This window comes from Mauremys mutica, chromosome 7 (assembly GCF_020497125.1).
Source record: "Mauremys mutica isolate MM-2020 ecotype Southern chromosome 7, ASM2049712v1, whole genome shotgun sequence".
NCBI classification, from domain to species: Eukaryota; Metazoa; Chordata; order Testudines; family Geoemydidae; genus Mauremys; species Mauremys mutica.
The window spans coordinates 17,914,394-17,936,034 of NC_059078.1; the positions used below are offsets into that span (position 1 = coordinate 17,914,394).

The 21,641-nt window shown below is 46.0% G+C and overlaps 1 protein-coding gene across 4 annotated transcripts in view; it reads right to left on the reverse strand.

Annotated features, from left to right (window-relative positions):
* Positions 1–21,641, reverse strand: part of SRGAP3 (SLIT-ROBO Rho GTPase activating protein 3) — a 211,642-nt gene that overhangs the window by 87,459 nt on the left and 102,542 nt on the right. For all 4 annotated transcript variants that reach the window (XM_045025281.1, XM_045025280.1, XM_045025282.1 and 1 more), the window contains exon 2: positions 8,988–9,183. In XM_045025281.1, coding sequence (XP_044881216.1) covers positions 8,988–9,183 — 196 coding nt within the window. The remainder of the gene's footprint in view (positions 1–8,987; positions 9,184–21,641) is intronic.

The following is a 21,641-nucleotide window of genomic DNA, read 5'->3' on the forward strand; positions in this document are numbered from 1 at the left end:
AAAGGAACAAAACTAGGAAAAGTGGACGGGGGAAACACTAAGGTGGACAGAAAATGCATTATGCTCATAAATAGCTTCGTTTGTTAAGACAATTTTCCTTTTTTCCTCTGGAACCTTCATTGCTCTTCTAGTCCTAGATTCTCCTTCAAGTTTGCCATTAGCAATTCTCTGAGTTTCCATCACAGACACAATAGGTTGAATAATCAGCTCAGATTTATAAAATTTCCAAGGTTTGCTTTTTTTAAAATAAAAAGCACTTATTTTCAGTCAGAGACTCCTCACATTCAGACGGGCCAAGGAGTCTGACACTGCACTGCACTCTGATCTTCTTTTCCAGTCACTCGGTATTACCACGATGGCGCTGCTTCTTGTTGTTTTCTTAGTTATATTGTTGGAGATGGATGGTACATGCTCTAGCCCCGTGGTTCTCAAAGCCGGTCCGCTGCTTGTTCAGGGAAAGCCCCTGGCGGGCTGGGCCGGTTTGTTTACCTGCCGCATTCGCAGGTTTGGCCGATCGCAGCTCCCACTGGCCGAAGTTCACCGCTCCAGTCCAATGGGAGCTGCTGGAAGCGGCGGCCAGCACATCCCTCGGCCCGCGCTGCTTCCCGCAGCCCCCATTGGCCTGGAGCGACGAACTGCGGCCAGTGGGAGCCGCGATCAGCCTGTGGACAAACCGGCCCGGCCCGCCAGGGGCTTTCCCTGAACAAGCGGCGGACCAGCTTTGAGAACCACTGCTCTAGCCTCTTCTTCTACACTTCCACAGTAATGATTAATGGATTTTATTCCCTCCAATTATAACGGTAAATCGAACATCCAAGACAACTTTCTTGCCAAATCTACTGCAAGTGGTGGCAATAGCCTCCCATAGCTCATTATGTTCTGTCCATTTCATCTTACAAAACAAAAAAGTCCCTCTGATGCTCTGGACAAGGGTGCCAAGGGAAACCACCAAGTGCATTGCATCCCTCAAGTTGCGAGAATGAAGGTCCTTCCATTCTTGTAATTCCATCAATTTCAGTGGAAAAAAATATCATGTTGTAAAGTCTATTTTTTATTTTGGCCTGGAAAAGCAAAGCTGCAAACTCCACGCAGCAGTTACATTATTTGCGGTTCGCATTCACTCAAGATGACGCAGAGAGCTATGGGTGTCCTGAGGGGAAAGAGAAGATGGGAATTCACCCCAAGGTGCTTGCCCTCTTTCAGGCTTCATTTCTCCCCAGGTTCAATAGCAGCCCCACCTGTGGAAGCTGCAGGGTTGGTGCATTGAATCCAGGCATGCTCTGGACAATCTGATTATGCTCCCAACATTTCTCAGGCAGAACCAGCTCTCTACTCACCACTAGTGGAATGAAGCTGCCCCCGCTCTCCAGAGTGGGAGGAGCAGCTAAACTTGCACCCCAAGATTTCTGCACCAGTTTTCCACCAGCTCAGCCACACTGACTGTTCTGGCACCAAGTCTTACCCCCTACAGTATTTTTTTTGTATTGGATTCCAGCTGCGTGGGGTCCCGCTTGCATTTTTCAAAGAGCACAAGAAGAAACCTTTTACCCAATATGTCTGGCCAAACTGCCACCCCTGGCACTATTCAGCACAGACTGCAGCACTGACAGGATGGCTACGCCTCGGAGCACTCACGGAAACTGGCAGGGCTTAAATTCTCACAGACTATTTCCCAGAGCACCGGAGGTCAGGGCTTCAGCCCCTTGGAGTGCGCTGGGGCTCCTGCAGGTTTGAAAATATTTACTGGACTCTGCTCTGATTTAAGCCCTGGAAACTGGACTCCGTCTCCATCGAGCGACAGAAAGATGAAGGGTTAGTAGACTGCAAAAAAAAAATCACAAAAAGAGCTGTTCTGATCCCACTATGTAGCTCCCCTCCTCCAATTCCAGTTAACATTTCCAGTTTCAATCAGCCTTCAAATCACCCTAAGACTCAGCTTTGAAAGTGGCCACCTCCATCATCTCACTCAGGGCCATATATCACCTTTGAGCTGAGCACGCTGTTCCCATTAATTAGTTTACTATGCAAGCACTGAGGGCAGGTCTTCACCAAGACCTAACCTATTAAAAAGACATTTTAAACAGTCTTATGAGTAAGTCGTCTCTGTTAAAAAAAAAAAAAAAGATTATACTGGCCTTAACACTTGAACATTACTCCTGTCCTGCAGGAAAATTCCCACTGAAAAACTAGGTACTATAGCAGAAAAAAACCAAACCTAAACAAAAAACAAATACCACAGGATGGGAGCATTTTTAAAAAGGATGCCAGAACTCTACACAGTGCCTTAATACATATAATTATATATAATAGGGGAGGTAGTGTAGTTTAGTGGAGAACACACAGGAGTCAGGAGACCAGGGTTCTAATCTCACCTTTGCCACTGGGTGACCATGGCAAGTCATGTCAGTCCCTGCTCTGTGCCTCAGTTCCCCCATCTGTAAAATGGAGATAATGATACTCACCTCCTTGTAAAGTGTTTGGAGACCTGATGTAAAGTTATTAATATAAATCTTATTAATGAATGAAGCCTTGTTACAACCCTGTGAGAAAGGTGATACATTATACCCATTTCAGAGAGAAGTAAAGCAAGGCATGGAGCGGCAAAGTGACTATATGGGATCTAAAAAGGAATTTTCCATCTCTAAATTTCTAGGACTCTGTTCTTTATATGGAATAACGAACCAAATGTCATTTAAAGGGCCAAGATGAATCTTTCCCCTAGCCTGCTCCCATTTTAGCCTTGCAGTTATATTAACATAGGGTTATGGGCACCCTCCAGCTGCACTTGCTTGGAACTTACTAATAATTAGACGTTCACAGTATGTTCCAGGGCTTGCTCAGTCCATCTGCCAGATGCTACTCCTGCCTCCATCTGGCTGCCAAAACTAATGAACCCGCAATAAGCTGCTTTAACAGCAGTAACAACTGAGATCCCTCCGAAGGATTCAGAGCCATTACGTGCACACATGGGACGGAGGTCTACTTTTAGCTATTAATTTTTGTGATGTTCTACACACAGCCAGAGTCCTGCTCCGATTTCTAAAAACTTTGGTTTCCGACTTTCATTTGGGTTCTCTTGCACAGCCGTTGGACCTGTTCTATTTCTTCCCAGCAATAACACCAAGCAACGTAAGATATGCAATACTGGACCAGACCCTCACTCTATCAAGTCCAGCATCCTGCCCAAACCTGATGCTTCAGAAGAAGACTGGAGGTGGAGGGCAGAGTAACAGACTGACTGTGACTGTGGCAAACTGTGGAATGCTATACGCGGAGGGGTAGTTTTCTTGTTTGTTTCACTTATTTCCATTAAGCCTACTTAATTTCAGAAAAGATCCCATGGGTCATGCAGTCTGTCAGACTCGACTTCCAACTCTAGAGCATTGTTGGAGCAAACTTGCTTGCTACAGTGCTTAAAATCAGGTGTTAACACATATAGGAAACATTTCAGCATAATGTGAATATGCCGGTTGATAGTTAAGAGTTACTATCAACCTAAACCAACTCCCACTGCAGTCAATGGAGAGACTTCCATCCATTTCAATGGGTGTTGGATTGGACCCTCTAAAATGATGAAAGATTAACTCTCACTCGGAGCCACATGATGCCTCTGGGGCAGGCACATCAGTACCTGGTCCTGCCATGGGGTGTCCAGCTGTAGATAGTATCCAAGTTTGCCCAGAGACTTGAGACCCAAAGCTCAACAACAGATAGTCAAAAAACAGAGTGTGTCTGTCTTGTGGGAAATTCTGACATCTGGAATTTCATTTTCATTCCAAATCAGAACCAAAAGCTGATATTTCAAAATCTACGACAGACTGGAAACACCAAACATTTTCACTCTAATCTAAAATAATCCATATTAAATGCTACATATAAATGTAAAATATTTAATACAAGTCAAAATGAAATTAAAGAAAACATGGTTACATTTTTCAAAATGGTAAAGTTAAAGCAAATCATTTGAAAACTTTCCCGTCAAAAATTCCTTGATATCAATAAGTTCCCATGAAACATCAATTTTGACAAGACTGCATTTTCCAATGGAAAACGGATCTGTTGTAAGTTTTTCAACCACCGCTACAGGACACCCCCCTCCTCTCCTGGGGGAAGAGATCTACTGCACAGCTCTTTGAGACAAACCCCAGTATAGAATAAAACAAAAGGATGTGAAAAAACAACAAGGAGTTCGGTGGCACTTTAAAGACTAACAGATTTATTTGGGCCTAAGCTTTCGTGGGTAAAAAACCACTTCTTTAGATGCATCTGACATAGAGTAAGGGTCTGATGCATCTGAAGAAGTGGCTTTTTACCCACGAAAGCTTAGGCCCAAACAAATCTGTTAGTCTTTAAAGTGCCACTGGACTCCTCGTTGTTTTTGTGGATACAGACTAACATGGCTACCCCTCTGATACAAAGGGATGTGGTTCTTCTGCTCAGAGAGAGACAGTTCACAGTCCTGCCTGAAGCACAACAACAACACTAGGATAGAATTAGCTCCCACCACAAGATCTCAGGACAGGTAAATCTGGTGTGACCTCTAGCCATTCCTTCTAATGAAGTTATGGTTTGTGGTATAGTGGTTTGTGGTCGCATAAACTATTGCAATTCTGGAGGGTGACTGGAATTAAACACTGTGGATTAGAACAGTTCTGTGGATGGATGGAGTGGAGAGAACTGAGGGATAAGATAAAACAACATCAGGGATAGAAAGAATGAAAGTGACATGATGGATGAAAATCCAGAGATACAGGCTGAATCCAGCCCTGCTATCAGTGGGCCCAATGGCACAGAAGTCAATGAAGGTAACTAGTTCATGCTACCGCAAACTGTTACTCTATCAGACCTTCTTACAGCAGGGCTGGATCTGGCCCTTTGTCCAGATTTGTCCCAAGCATATTTGAGTGTCTCAAGGGAAAACCTCCATTGGCAGTTGGCTCCTGGGATGGGGCTGACAGTTAAGGGCGACTCTATATTCTAATGCCTAGGGCTTATTCTTGAAAGAAAGAATCATTACATGGGCTTTTGCATGAATATTTCACCATGGCAATATAAAAGGACATTCCTTCAAGGCAAAAAAGATCTAGCTGATTACGTATTCAAACCCCAATCATTTCTCCTTCCCTTCCCAACCTCAAAAAAAATAGCACGCAAGCTGCTGTGGAGACTTCTCGCTGCTTAGCCTACACATGGGGCTGTAACTAAGGCTAAGATTATCTCACAGAAGTTGCAGAAGTCACAGAATCCGTAACTTTCCGCAACCTCAGTGACATTGGGGGCCCCGCAGCTGACCAGTCGCTGCTGACAAGGGCGGGACCCCGGACCAGCCCAGCTTCCGCTTCCCAGGTCCCCCCTGCAGTGGCTCAGCCATCGCGAGCAGCCGGGGCCCCCTCCCCCGCAGTTCCCAGCCACCGCCGCCACTGGCAGAGGGACCCCACAGCTCCCTGCTGCCGATAATGATGGCAGAGGGACGCCGGAGCTGCTCAGTGGCTGCGGACAGGCTGGGGGCCCACCGCAGCTCCCCAGCCTCTGCCTCTGGCATCCCTCTCCCCCCACGCAGCTCCCCTGCATCTCCTAGGCCTGCAGGGCAGCAGGGAGACCCCTCACAGCCACTGGGCAATGGGGTCCCTTGCAGCTCCCAGCCACTGCTGAGATGGTGTGGAGCGGGGCTAGTCGGCTAGTCAGAACCAGCGGCAAATTACCACCCCTGGGAAGAAAGGCAATAGTACGGAAGGAATTATGCCTCTCTGGGGCACAACTAATGCCCTGGGCTCTCAGTCCTCTTGGGGTGGTGCAGCTATACACTACTTTGTATACAGAATGAAGCACAATCTAGCCCCAGAGCCTTGCTAGGCTTTAGTGTGACTGCATCCACTCTCCCTCCATTGACTGCAACAACATCCCACCCCAAGATGTCATGATGCAGTTCATGCATGTCACTGTACAGCCGTGGTCTCCAACTTCTTACGCACAAGTTCACTTTCTGAATGTAAGTGCAATCCAGGATCTACCCCGCCCCTTCCCTGAGGCCCCACCCCCTTCCCTGAAGCCCTGCCCCTCTCACTCCACACACACCCCCATTTCTCCCTCTCCCCCACCCCCACTCACTTTCACCAGTCTGGGGCAAGGAGTTGGGGTTCGGGAGGGGGTGTGGGCTCTGGGCTGGGGCCGAGGGGTTTGGAGTGTGGGAGGGGGCTGGGGCTGGAAGCTCTGGGAGGGAGTTTGGGTGCAGAAGGGGGCTCCAGGCTGGGGCAGTGGGCTGGGGCGCAGGAGGGGGCCTGGGGTGCTGGCTCAGAGGGAGGTCAGGGCTGGGGCAGTGGGTTGGGGCGCAGGAGGGGGCCTGGGGTGCTGGCTCAGAGGGAGGTCAGGGCTGGGGTGGGGGCTCCCGCTGGGCGGCACTTACCTCGGGCAGCTCCCGGGCAGCACTGAAACAAGGCTAAGGCAGGCTCTCTGCCTGCTCCAGCCCCACACCTCCCGGAAGGGGCCAACACGCCCCTGGGGAGGCACGTGGCTCCGCGTGCTGCCCTCTCTGCAGACACCACCCCCGCAGCTCCCATTGGCCACAGTTCCCCACTCCCGGCCAATGGGAGCTGCGGAGGCCATGCTTGCAGCACACAGAGATCCCTGCCCACTCGCTCCCCAGGACATGCGGGCCACTTCCGGGAGCAGCCTGGTTCCAGCGCAGGTAGGCAGGTAGGGAGCCTGCCTTAGCAGTAGCCTTGCTGCACTGCCAAGACTTTTAGCGGCCGGAGATCGCAATTGACTGGGACAGTCTCCAGGATCGACCAGTCGATTGTGATCGACCGGTTGGTGACCACTGCTGTATATGAGCCCATCCCATTAGCTCCACCCAGACACACTAATTGAAGCATGTTATCACATCCTGATGTGTGCTAACTTCGGGGACATGCCGACCATCGAAGGGTGGCCATCGGAAGCTCATTACTAGGCATTTTACAAAGGTGAATAAGTATTATCACCCCCATAGCTTGAACCTTACAGGGCATCATCCCAGCATAATAAATGCAACACCCACACTCCCCGTGGGCAAATGAACAGCTTGCCCAGGGCTCCAGTTAGGGCACTAGCCAGGAGGAGATGCACATATAACAAAACACCATTTCCGCCAGTTCACAGAGCACGAGCACATTGCTGTAGCCAGTGCTCACGAACTCCTCCCCCTGCTGGGACAGGTATCCTTGTATAGGGCACAGCAATGTCAGCAAAGCCACCAAGCAAACCAGTGGGATTGTACATTTGAATCTATCAATCTATGACATGTGCATAAAACAGTGAAAGCCTGTTCCCTAGAGAGTCAGAGTAAATAGATTAAATAGGATTTAGTAATATGGAGTAAATAGGATTTAGTAATTTAGCTGCAGAAGCAGCAACTTCTCATGCTGTAATGGAAGAAACATGAGGCTGGAGAAAAGAAAGGGTTTGTAAGGGGCTAGGAATTAGAAAGGTTAAAATGTATCATACAGGTAGAGCCCCAAGTCCCTAGGATGGGAGCTACACCACGCTGATTGTCCTTGGCCTATGAATGGAATGACACTGGCATCATTTTGGGAAAGATATTTCATAGCTGTGGCCGTCAGAAAAGAAACAGACAAACGTTACGGCCAGGGGAGAGAAAGGAAAGGAATTTCAGCTGCAGAATTGCATTGGAAGTACACAGCATGAAAATCCTTCTCTCATACTGCACACATTTATATGCAGTTCACTTAGAGTTCAGAACCTGGAAGGCACACATTAGAAAGTGGCATACACTACGCAGCATCACTCATGTTCTGCCAAGCGAGACATCCAAGCTAAGACAGGCAGCCAGAGTGAGCTAATCATCATAAAGAACACCGGAAATACTGCTGGAGGGAAAACATGAGACCAGGTCAGGAGTACGTGCATATTTGGGGCAATCTCTTTTGTGATGCCCAACCAAAGATCTTCAGCAAAACTGAATTTGCTGAGTCAATGAGAAAAGAAAAAGTTGGGAAGTCCCATTTTACAGGGAGTCATTCTTCCAATCACAACCACATTTTTAAATGGAGCCCTGGAATGATGGTACTGGCTAGTCAGTAATATTACAGACTAAATATCTTCACCCAAGAAATAGTCTCCCCAGACTCTAAAACTCTGCCTGAAGTTTTTTGCAACCAAGGTTTAGAATGTGGGCTGAGAGTTCACAAGCTGCTTGTGAAAATGTACATGTATTTATACATTCTAAGGCCAGACAGAACTATTATGATAATCTAGTCTGGCCCCTGTATAACACAGGCTTTAACTTTCACCCAATACTTCCTGTTGCATTGAGTCCATATCTTCTGGTTCGGTTAAAGCATATTTTTAGAAAGACATCCGCTTTTAATTTTAAAAAGATTTCAAGTGAAGCAGAATCCACCACATCTCTTGGTAAGTTGTTCCACTGGTTAATTACTGTTCAAACTGTGTACCTTATTTCCAAGATGAATTTGCCTAGCTTCAGCACATTGTGTGTGTGCATTCATGCGTGTGTGTAATATACAAATATTATTTTAAAAATACAAATACTTTAATGAACTCAAATTTCAGAAGTTGCCTACAATTTTGAGTCTGCAAATATCTCCAAATGCAATTTAAAGCACTCTAACCAATAATGACTTGAGTGCATATACAAATCAGGTCCTATAAAATGTACTTGACATTATTGGCACTAACTGAAGTCAAGACACAGAAAACGGAGACTGAGTTTATGCTCTTTTTGGAGCGAGTAAGGGGATGGAGAAAGATCAAGGTTCACATTTTTATGTTACTGTTTGGAGAAACGAGTTAAAATAAACTAACTTGGGCAGCAAGATCATGGCCCTTCCATGCTGAAAACACAAAACAATGCCACTGCAGCACAATCAGTATTAATTTTAGTCAACATTCGGACTTTGCAGCTGCAACCAAAGGTTAGTTATTGATTCAGGCTCTGGAGCATCCACGTGCTCCTGGAAGTCCTTGCTTACTTGAACTGATGATGTTCTCTGGAGCTGCGGATCTTAGAAGAAAATCGTTCTGCCAGTTTCTCCAGACTCCTGGAGTACTCCAGCTCTATCTCAGCCTTTCTGCGGAAGAACTCCTGGAGGTCCTGCAGGAGCTGCAACCGGGATTCGGATTGTTGTTCCAGACATTTGAACTGTTCCACCAACTGGGTACGGATTTCTGAACATGCACAAAAAAGAGGAGAGAGAAAGAAGCATTACACAAGCAAAATGCAACAGGCCCTACATGAGACTTGTCTTCACTTGCTTTGCCCCAAGCCTTGCAGTCCTTACTTTCCCCTACTAGAGTAAAACTCCCATTAAAGGGCTCAACACCCAATCCAAAGCCCACTGAAGTCAACGGGAGCCTTTCCATTGACTTCCATTGGCACTGGATTGGGCCCTAACCAAGGACTTCAGATTTTGACCCAGTAGTCTCATATGGAACCTTATTCCTTGTAGAATATACAGTATTGCAAGTATATAAGTGGCTGACTTTAAAAGCCATCCAGTTGTCTTAGATAACACAAAAACTGTACCGCTATTTTTGTAATATTCCTAGTACTTTCATATTCTTAGTATAGGAAATAACACTGATACCTATTGACAAATGTTGACTTCTTAAAGGCTACTACAATAGGAGGCCAAAAACATAACGATGCTCCCCTCCAAAACGCAAAGTCCTTATTTTCGTTCATTTCCCCAATATAACTGTTGGGTCAATTAGCATTTCAAATGGATTGTACATTGTGTTTTGGCTGAGAAGGAAGCGAAGGGGAGAAGATCCTGGAGTACTTTCAGGCCCTCCAAATTTGCACTCATAGAACCCTGTGAAAACGATTAGCTTAATGATGATTTGCAGCGATGTGATCATGTGAGTCTTCAGGACCCAAGTGACTGATATACAATGTATTAAACAGAAATGGGGTGGGAGGGGTGAGGGTGAGAAAGAGAAAGAGAATGAATTCTGGTTTTAATGCATCTCTGCCACACCTGTCATGATGGTATTTTAACACCTATTATATCCTACATGAGTTAATATTCTTTAAGAATTAGATAAATCTGTGCTTTCATCCTGACACTGATCTAGTTCTATCTGTGCTGATAACATCAGCCATATTAAGTAATGTATCCTCTTCGGCAAATGAGAACTATCTGCAAAGTCTGTTTTACATGATGTATCTCCTTTTTATATGCTGGAGAAGTACTGTTTCCTTTTACCATTTTCCTTTTGACAAGACTTTTATCTTGTGCTATGAAAGATCAATTGCATTTTTTCCAACTCCCACTTCTTAGCCTCTTACATAATGTAACTGAGGCTGGAAAACTCTTAAGCAGGACTGATTCTTGGAAGCTAAGCAAGCAGAATTGGCATAGGGAAAATATGGCTCACTCAACCTATTAGACAATTTGCTTCTCAGTGCAAGACAAGCATTATGGCACCTGTGGCACTGGGTGTGGGTATGAGGAAAACAATCCTTCCCAATTGCTGCTAAAATGTTTGAAAGGTTTATAGCCAAGGATTTTTGTTAATGGTTCTTTAAAGGGGTGAAAAGTCTGGGAAGGCTATAAGCAGGAAGTGGTTGTTCTTTCTTTCAGAGACTGCAACTATGCTTGCTGCCTGGAGGGAGGGAAGAGCCCTTGAAGGAGAAAACAGAAAGAGCTTGAAGTGGGCGGGGGGGAGAGAATCATACTAGACAGTAAGGAACATTTCTTAAGAGTGACAATTAGAGCCAGTCACGGAGACTTCTAAAGGAGGCAGCTGCACAATGGAGGCACCTAAAAAAGGAAGTTGGAATCGGAAGCTAAAGATGAAAATGTTTCATCTGCTCCCTGTCTCATGGGAGTCAAGACTGTGCCCTAAAGGTACGTCTACACTGCAACTGGGCACATGCCTCCCAGCCCGGGCTGACAGACACTTGCTAACTCGGCACAAGCTTGTGTGCTAAAATTAGTGTGGATGTTGCATGGCATGGGTGGCAGCACAGGCTAGCCACCCGACTACAAGCCTGCCCGACCCAGGCTGGGAGCTTGCTTCCAGCTGCAGTGCAGACACATCCTAAGAGGCCAGAATTTCAAAGCTAGACTTACGCAACTGCGTGTACCTCAAACATACAGGCCTGTAGCCAAGTATGCATATGCACAGGGCCAGTTGGGCACTTTATCTAGCATCTGCATGTGCAGATATCCGATCTGTGTGTTCATATCAGGTATTCACAAATGTACACAGACAACTGCATGTGCCTAAACCTTCAAAAATCTAGTCCTGTAATTTCTCCAGTAGGAATGGTGTGAAGAAAATGTCCTACATGATGCAGGAGACAACCTAGAACCATTTTAGTCAAGCCATCTGCAGAAATTTTAAAAATACTGAGGACATTTTTAAAATACATAATTTATTTTTACTGAGATTTGTGTAGAGATTTTTTTAAAACTCAATCAATTTAGCTGCCTGCATCCAAGTTCAATAGGATGCGTCTGCATATTGTATATTGCAAAAAGCTAATAGCCAAGTACAGCAGTAAGCCTGTATCCTCCATATCCTATGTACTGAGCTGGAATTCTTATCTCTTACATTGTCATTCTCGGGTGTAGACTGTGACAAAAGGACACAGCTCATAGTAAGGGACGGCATGGCAGGGGCATCTTCGGGAAGGCATTATGACTCAGGGAACCACAATTCCCTTCCTGCTCCTCCATTGCTCTAAAGGGTGCAATAAAATGCAGCTGGCTAATACCAGCACAAAACAACTACAGTCACCACTCCTATCCCTTTCCCTTTGTATTAGCTAAGTTCTCCCCTTACTCCAGAGGGCTAGAAATTTACAAACCAACCCCTCTGCAGTGGCTAACCTCTGCAGCCCAGTGCATTTGGGGATGGAGCCAAGGATCCACACATTCCCTATTATTCCCAGATCCCCGGCTTCTTATTCCTCCTTACGCCCCTGAGCATCGTGCAGGCCGAGGGGTGATTCAACCCTTAGTCTGTAAACTGCTCAGGCAGCAACAATTGTACAGTACAATGGGCCCTGATTCTGACTGCCTCTGGTGCTACTACAGTATAAATAATAATGCCCAACTCATTACAGAGCTATTTATTCTTAATGTTAGTGAGAAAAACGTGGATTTTTAAAAAATGTCGTAGCCCAGATCCTCAGCTGATATCTAATCGCTGCAGCGCAAATAAAATCAGAGTTAGGCTGATTTATACCAGCAGAGAATCTAGCCCGATTTCTTTTTGCACGTTTACTCTTTTGACGTCAGTGGAGTTGCATCCGCAACACCAGGAGTCAACTTGCCCCATTCATCCACAATACAGGACATATTACATTCCATCACGACAACAGCCCAAGTCACACGGGTATCACAAGTCCCAGCCTATGCACTACGCTAAGCGAATCTGAACACCCACATGCACACAAAGGGAGCAGAAATGCAATTTGTCGTTATTGGGGACAGTGCTGCATCAAGGCTCATTGAACTGACTGGCCTGAAATTTCATTTCAACAGCACATCTCACAGGCTTCATTATCAGCAAAGCAGCACATTGGCAAGACAGCAAAGGAAGATCAATATTCTGGGATGCTTCTGGAGTTCAAATGCTTTGGCACGTATAACGTAAATTTGGGGCTTTTTGTTCTGCCAGCACGAACACCACAAAGTGGAAGGGATTTCCAGAAAAATTGTATTTTGGTAGAACTAAAATGGAAATGTTTAGCTTCCCTCATGCCTGCCTGTAAGAATCATAGAATATCAGGATTCATATCCAGCTTTTCGTCCACTGTAACCTCTAGGTCCTTTTCTGCAGAACTGCTTCCTAGCCATTCGGTCCCTAGTCTGTAGCAGTGCATGGGATTCTTCCATCCTAAGTGCAGGACTCTGCACTTGTCCTTGTTGAACCTCAGATTACATTTCTTTTGGCCCAATCGTCTAATTTGTCTAGTCCCTCTGTATCCTATCCCTACCCTCCAGCGTATCTACCACTCCTCCCAGGCATAAAGCAAACCTGGCAAGTGCCTTCTGCAGGAAGCTGGGGAACAGTCATTTTAATTTTCCCAATGGAAAAAAATCAAAGGTTTTCAGCAAATTTTTTCAATTGTGTGTGTGAAAAAGGGTATTTCCTGTTGGAAAATTCTTCTAATGAAAAATTTCCAACCAGTTCCAGTAAACTTCATTTTGCAAGCTCCAGTGCATCCTTAGCAAGGCCATCACCACCTTTCACACAAAGCAGAGATTAATACAATGAAACCTTTGTGGCCGGCAATGGGGATTTTTTTTTTTTTTAAATATCTGCTCTTGGTGTCCCAATGCCACAAACTGAGTACTTTATGATAGGGTCAGCATCCTGTCCTTCCACTGATTTCAATGGGAGTTAAAGGTACCCAGTGTCCTGCAGAAAGTGGCAGGATATGGCCCAAAATGTAGCTCTTTAGTGCTTTGCTGACTGGATCCCTCCATCTCTTGCTTACGCCTGTGGCATCTTATGGTGAATTAGTAACAATCTCCAGGAACACCTACATTCTCTATTTCTGTACATAGTTGCTGGGAACCTGCTCTATTTTTTTTTTAAGTTGCTGCTCACTGGCTAGCTAGAAATTACAAGTTGAAACAGCTGTTTTGACAGATGTGCTACTGATGCACCTGCAGACACAGTACATGCCACAGCCCATTTGTTTGACTTAGGCTGGTTCATTTGAGAAGGTCCACAGCACAGTCAAGCAGCTTTTCTAATTTCTGTTCACATATCTCCATTTCTCGGGTTTCTGCTGGAGTAGGGAAGGAATGTTCTATCTCGTGCTCTGGCTGGCTGGAGAAATGCTGGTGGAAACAATATTTGTTTCAATCCTGCAGCCTCTCATTTTCTGAGAAACTTCTGTGGGGATCCAACACCCAACCCAGACATTAATAGCCATCACTGCTGTCATGTTCCTGTACCAGATATGGACTGGGCACAGAGCTTGCTTATACATACCAAATGTGTTCATAAGATCCTTCAATGCTCTGCCAGGTATGGCTGACGTTCATTTAAATAAAGGCTTTTATACACAATGCCACCTAGTGGTTGAACAGTATTATGCAGTTTAGCATTCCATTACATCTCTCCCTTTAAAGTCAGGGTTTCTCAAACAGGGGTCGCCACTTCTGTAGGGAAAGCCCCTGGCGGGCCAGGCCGATGTGTTTACCTGCCCCGTCCACAGGTCCGGCCGACTGCGGCTCTCACTGGCCGCAGATCATTGCTATGGGCCAATGGGAGCTGCTGAAAGTGGCGTGGACCAAGGGACGTACTGGCCACTGCTTCCAGCAACTCCCATTGGCCCGGAGCAGTGATCTACAGCCAGTGGGAGTCGCGATTGGCCGGACCCGCAGACGGGCAGGTAAACAAACCAGCCCGGCCCACCAGGGGCTTTCCCTACAGAAGCGGCGACCCCTGTTTGAGAAACCCTGCTTTAAGTTCTACATTCCTATCCTTTACAATATTTACACTATCACATTGTCTTTGAAGTTCAGTACGTATCAGTCTGTTAAATGTGTCTGAATCGTACTGATTTTCAAATTACATGACCTAAACACACAAACTTGGTCATCTGGCTGTCCATTAGTTGCAACGACTGGCTGTGGTTGGTTTGGAATCCTTGAATCGTCTTCTTGTTCCACATTTGCCCTGTTGACTGCTCTCTGAGGAACACACTGTAGATGTTGATTGTTTCTGTTGAACTCTCCACTGTCAGTCTTAATCACATATGCTCTGGATGCTTTATGCTTTTTGTTCACAACAGCTGGAGTTGTCCATCCTTTTTCTCCACCCAATTTGACATGAACATGGACACCAGCTTCTAGACCAGGCAGTTCTCTGGGTGGCATCTGTTCTAAAAGTGTTCATAAGCTCTTATCTTTTTTTATCTGATCTGGTGACTCTCTTCATGTCTGGCCACTTTGGAAACAGGTTTTTCCCCCAGAGTTGGAACAGTAATTCTGAGTTTCCTTCCCTTCCGCAGTTGTGCCACACTATATCTAGTAGCCGCTATTGGTGTTGATCTGTAACTCTGAAGAGCGAGGAATGGATCTTCCTGCTGCAGGACCTTTTTTTTCTTTTCTTTTTTTTTTTTTTTTTAAGTCTGTCTGTACAGTTCTCTTGGCCTCTCCATTTGCTTGTAGATAATAGGGGTTGCTATTAATATGATCAGTCGTATTTCATTTGGAATTTAAATTCTGCTGCAGTGAACTGTGGTCCACTGTTCAATATGAGTCAAGTCCCTGACTGCTTTGGTATGGCAAACAACTTCAAAATGTCTCTCTCTCATGCATGTATTACACCTTGCGCCTATGGCTGGATATGCATCATTTCTTGGGATACGATTCCTTCCACACCTTGTGCATGTAGGTTGGAATTTGTCCCTCTTAGCCTGGCAGTTCTCTCGCCTTGCCTCAGGGGTTTTTGATAATGACTTAACACTCAAGAATCCGTTTTTAGCTTTAGTTTCAGCTAGCTGCTGTGAAATGTTTTTAATCTGTTAACCTAATAACCAGCCTGTTTCTGTGATTTGGGGGAATTCAAAAAATGACAATATCAGTTTTCAGCCAATGTCTGCAGAGCTCGTATAAAACATGCAACATTTTCCCCTGGTTCTTGAATTCTTCTGTTGGAAACGTGCTCTTGTATCAACTACATTTCTCTGAGGTATAACGTATACATCACAGAATCATCTTTGTGCCTGTCTTCAGTAAAGTCAAAGGATTTAAGAACATACTCTGCTAGCTTCCCCATAGCATAAGTGGAAGATGATACCTGTATATCTCCAGTGTCTTTGTGCAGCTTGGTAGCAATGTGAAATCTTGCAAAATATTGTTTCCAGTCTCTTCATTCTGAAGGTTTGTCAAAGCTGAAGTTCTCTGGGGCACTGAAAAGTGGCATGCCGGTGAGATCCTGCAACCTTTGTTGATTTGTTCCTTCTGTTTGCAACTTCTGTTGCTGTTCTTCTGTTGCTGTTACTCCGGACTCCATGTCATGTTCCTCTGTGTCAGATATGGACTGGATACCGAGCTTGCTTATATACACCAGATGTGTTCATCACAAGATCCTTTAATGCTCTGCCAAGTATGGCTGAGGTTTGTTTAAATCAGTTATTTTACATAGCGCCACCTAGTGACTAAGTAGTATAACAGCTTAGCATTCCATTACAACCACTATCAACTGGGATCATCTGGACAAAGTCTATGTCAGGGGCAGGGTCGGCTCCAGGGTTTTTGCCGCCCCAAGTGGTGGGGGGGGGCCACCATCGCAACTGGCGGCAGCTGCACCACGCCGCTTTCTTCTTTGGCGGCAATTCAGCGGCAAGTCCGAGAGGGACCGAAGGACCTGCTGCCGAAGAGCCCAACGTGCCGCCCCCTTCCCCTTGGCCACCCCACGCACCTGCTTGCTGAGCTGGTGCCTGGAGCCAGCCCTGGTCAGGGGTCTCAAACATGCAGCCTTATTTCCTGCGGCCCACCAAGCTCTTCCCCCCCCACCCAGAGTTATTTCATGCGGCTGCCAAGCTCTCCTCCCCTGCCGCCCCCCAGCGTACCGCGTCCCCGCTCCTCTGCCTACCTCCAGGCGCTTCCCACCACCAAACAGCTTAGTGCTTTCCAGGAGGGAGGGGGGAGGAGCGGGGAGGCGGCGGAGAAGAGGCGGGACAGGGGCAAGGATGAGAGGAAGGGGTTGGAATAGGGGCAGGGAGGGGGAGGACTTGGGGTGGGGACTTTGGGGAAGGTGTTGGTATGGGGGCGGGGCTGGGGACAGTGGAGTTGGGGGGGGGGGGCTTTTGTACCTTTATATGAAAAAAGTGTCAGTGATGTGGCCCTCCGGCCAATATACTAGTCCTCACGTGGCCCTCGGTGATTTGAGTTTGAGATCCCTGGCCTACATGATCAATTTCCTGCAACTGGAAGGTGTAATTAACGACAGATTTAAGTCCTTCCTATCTTACTCTTTCGACCCTTCGATTTTGAGACTGTCTACAGGTATCTGGGGTGACAGAGTTTCTTTCCTGACTCTGTTGACCTATCATCCAATAATCTCCTTGACATCAACAATAACAAGTCTTACTATCTCTCATTAGTGTAATTCCCAGTACTATTTCCACTTACATTATCCTCTGTCTCTCAGTAACAAGGACCTAGGGCAAATATCATTGAGAAAGTGGCAGGCGACTTTAGATTAGATAACCGTTTTTATTTTATTGTTTTCAGAACTATTTGTTTCTCCACATCTTGCTCATCAGCACACAGTTTAAACCTATGATCTCCAGCACTGAAGTTGTGTGCCTCTAGCACTTGAGAGCGCTGCTGCTACCAGTTCCTGTCCTCTATGTGGACTAACCATGTGAGGTAGACATGACACACACAGTGCATACGTGCGTTTTTTTTTTAATCTAACCTTGGACAGGTAGGACTGGCTGAGGACAGCTCCAATGGCAAATATAAAGGAGGGTTCTGTATGTGCGAGAACAGCAGGAGATACAGTAAAACACTGGATGTAGGTCATCACTAAGAAAACAACTTCTAAGTGAAAGCAGAAAAAAGTTTCACTGTGAATGGAAATTCTCACTTGGAATTGCCGCTATTGGATCCTGAATAGCTATATTATTAAACAACAATACTGCAAAGAACAGTCAGAAATTCAGGGGAAAAAAAATGATTCCCAAATATGCTGTGTACTGCTGAGAGGTGAACTTTCTGTTCACGGCTTTATGGGCAATTTTCAAGCCATCAACATTCTTGAGAGCCCCAGTAAAACATCATTGAGGAGACTAAAATGGCCATTACAATAACCAGAAATAAAGTTTGATCTTTTTCAATAATACCCTTTAGATTGCAAAGATCTCAAAAGTGTGAACTTTCTTAAGCGCCTGGCAGGTGAACTGCAAAAGCTGCAAAGAATGTACAGGAAGAAGGACACCTGCAGAAATCTCATTATCAGCTAACATAATGTCTGCAATAATGGAACTGGAGGCTGCGGGCTGAGCAACAGTCACTGAAAAAGCAAAAGATCCTGGAAAACAGTGAACACAGTGAAAAAAGAAAAGTAACCCCAAAGTTAATCAGGCAGCTTACGTGGGATCTTCTTTGTGCTAAGCAGAAGAGCGAGCTCATTAATGCAGACCAATCACATGTACTCTACATGAAACCATTTTAAGTTGCTGGCTCACATTAGTTACAGGACTGGAGATTTCTTCTGTAGCAGTCAATGGTGTAGACTCTAAATGGTTTTCTTAAAACAACTTTCACTTTGGTCCATTCATTATACCATGCCCTCTTCATAGCACCATCCTTAGGAGGGCAAGTGTGATCCATTGCAGGCTTTGGAAAGAGTAGCCAGCCACCTGCTTTAGACTCCTGCCTCTCTCTCTCTCTTTTTTTTTTTTTAATTAAATGGATTACTCCAAAAGAACTTTCCCCTCTGCTTCTGGCACCCAACACACCCAACTGCTAGCCAGACCCTAGAGCAGACTCTTCCTGGTAGCTGAGCTCACTGCATGCATGTATCCTGCATATTACTGCAACCGAGACTGGAATGCAAAACTTCATGGTCCATGCAGGGCAGGTCTATTACATGCTGCACCAGGGCAGGTCAAGCTTCCACCTGCCCAAGCCAACAGGAGCTGTGCTGATCTTGCTTCATCAGAAAATTGCTCTTTGCATCTTTTGCATGAAGAATCTCCCTGGTGTCATAACTAATTGTAATAAAATTTAGTATATCTGAGCAGCAAGGAAAAGAAAATAGGTAGGGAGGAGTTCAAAACCAACCCCTAGATGTGAACAATCCCTGAACTTTGGGAAAAATTCAGATCTAGACTCAGTTCAGCATTTGACAGCTGGCTGCTGTATCCATAATGTGCCCAATCAAAACTCAGACTGAAATGGCTCATTACTGCTACAGTTCTTCCTTACACAGCACTGACCTTGATGAGAGGCCAACAGAACAGTACATCCATTGTAACATGTCTATACCTCAAACCTGTTCAGTACACTTCATTTATTCAAATACCACCACCATTTCCAATTCCTGAAAGGTGTCCTGATGGAGCTAGCTCTGCATGCATTGCCTGTGCTACCCCCGCTTCTCATCCTAGCTCACATCTGACCTACATCTGATGTAAAACACAATAATGCTACAAACAAGGATCAGTAAAGCAAAGAGTTTCTAGGATCAGCAGCAAACAGTGGCTTGCAATTGAGATGAGCTCTGCATAGCTCCCACCTCAGTCAGGGAGAGGCTGCTTAGCCAGACAGACGCCCTCGTGACTTACCTAGTGCATCTGCTGCCTACACAAAATGAAAATACCAGCTCATGTCTCAGCTGCAGAATGCACAAAGATCTACTAGATCAGTGGTTCTGAACCAGGAGGTATGCAGAGGTCTGCCAGGGGTACATCATCTCATCTAGATATTTGCCTAGTTTTACAACAGGCTACACAAAAAGCACTAGCAAAGTCAGTACAAACTAAAATTTCATACAGACAATGACTTGTTTATATTGCTCTATATACTATCCACTGAAATGGAAATACAATATTTATATTCCAAATTATTTATTTGAAAATTATATGGTAAAAATGAGAAAGTCGGCAATTTTTCAGTACTAGTGTGCTGAGACATTTTTGTAAGCAAGTAGTTTTTAAGTGAGGTGAAACTTGGGGTACACAAGACAAATCAGCCACCTTAAAAGGGGAGAGCACCCTGGAAAGGTTGAGGGCCAGCCACTGTACTAGATGAAGGGGAGCTCATTTAGCACATCAGCTATGCCACAGACACCTGATTTGTAACAAAAATAAAAAAAAACTAATGGCTACTAAAGGATGGAAAAAAAGCAAACAAAATGCTGATCGGACATGAGATCTCAGAACAATCAGTATCAGAGTGTTTTGGTCTTAATGCTAGCAAGCAACTCCTTTCTACCTCTTTCATTATGAAGGAGTCCAGGGCAAATATCTGCATATGCCACAGTCTGTACACATACGTACACACACACACACACACACACACACACACACACACACACCATTTTTACCCACCACTGCAATGGAGCCACCTCTGGAATGGAACACAGAAGCTTAACGCAGAAGCACAGCAACTCTCCACAACTGGTTTTGTAAATGAGAAATACCATACTCTACTGCAGGGGTTCGCAACCTTTTTCTTTCAGAGCCCTCCCTCCTCTCCCCTCCCCCATCCCAACATGCTATAAAAACTTCTAGGCCCAGTTGTGCCATAACAACTGTTTTCCTGCATCTAAAAGCCAGCGCTGGCCTTAGCAAGCAGGGCAATTGCCCAGGGCCCCACGCCACAGGTGGCCTCAGGAAGCTAAGTTGCTCAGGCTTCAGCTTCAACTCGGGGTGGCATAGATCTTTAATGACCACATGGGGGGTTTCTGCCTTGGGTCCTAGGAAGTTTAATGCCAGCTCTGTTTGGCGGACCCCCTGAAACCAGCTTATGGCCCCCCAGGGTGCCCCGGATAGGGTGACCAGATGTCCCAATTTTATAGGGACATTCCCGATATTTGGGGCTTTGTCTTATATAGGTGCCAATTACCCTTCACCCCATCCCGATTTTTCACCCTTGCTATTTGGTCACCCTAGCCCCGGACCGCTGGTTGAGAACCACTGCTCTATTGGAACTGCAGCAGAAATTTTGGTAGGCAGAATTTAGTAACCATAACTGAAAGCTGGCCCAGGACACCACCCCAGTAGGCTAAAGTCTCAACTTGTGGTGGGGGGAGAAGAGTCATGAGATTTTTAATGACCGTAAGTATCCAGCATGTCAGTTTTAATCTCATTAAAAAAATTGTACCTCAGTATCCCTTACATCATGCTCATAGATTCACAGACTTTAAGGTCAGAAGGGACCATCATGATCATCTAGGTCTGACCTCCTACATATTGCAGGCCACAGAACCTCACCCACTCGCTCCTGTAATAGACCCCTAACCTCTGGCAGAGTTACTGAAGTCCTCAAATCGTGGCATAAAGCAGCGGTCCCCACATTTTTCAGAGTCACGCCCCCCTTATTCCTGTCCGCACCTACCCCCCCCCCCCCAAGAGCCAGGGCCATGGCTCCAGGGGGCATATGTAAAGGGGTAAGGGGACCAAGGGTGGGGCCGCAGCTGGGGGCAGGGCAGGGGCTGAGTTGCATTAAGGGCCAAGTCGCAGCAGGGGCCGCAGTTGAGGGCTGAGGACGGGCACAGGGCCAGGAACCAGGACTACAGCTGGGAGCAGGGGCGAAACAGAGCTGGGCTGGGGTGTGCTCCCTCCCCACCTCCTATGGGCCCCACCTCACACCCCCTCCCAAACCTTCCTCCACATCCCCTAGTGGGGTGTGCCCCACAGTTCGGGGACCACTGGTTTAAAGACGTCAAGTTAGAGAATTCACCATTTACACTAGTTTAAACCTGCAAGTGACCTATGCACTATGCTGCAGAGGAAGGAGAAAAAAAAACCCATGGTCTCTGCCAATCCGACACAGGGGGGGAATTCCTTCCCAACACTAAATATGGAAATCAGTCCCGAAGCATGTGGGCAAGACCCACCAGGCAGATACCTGGGCAAGAATTCTCTGTAGTAACTCAGAGCCCTCCCAACCCGTCATACCATCTCCTCCATAAAC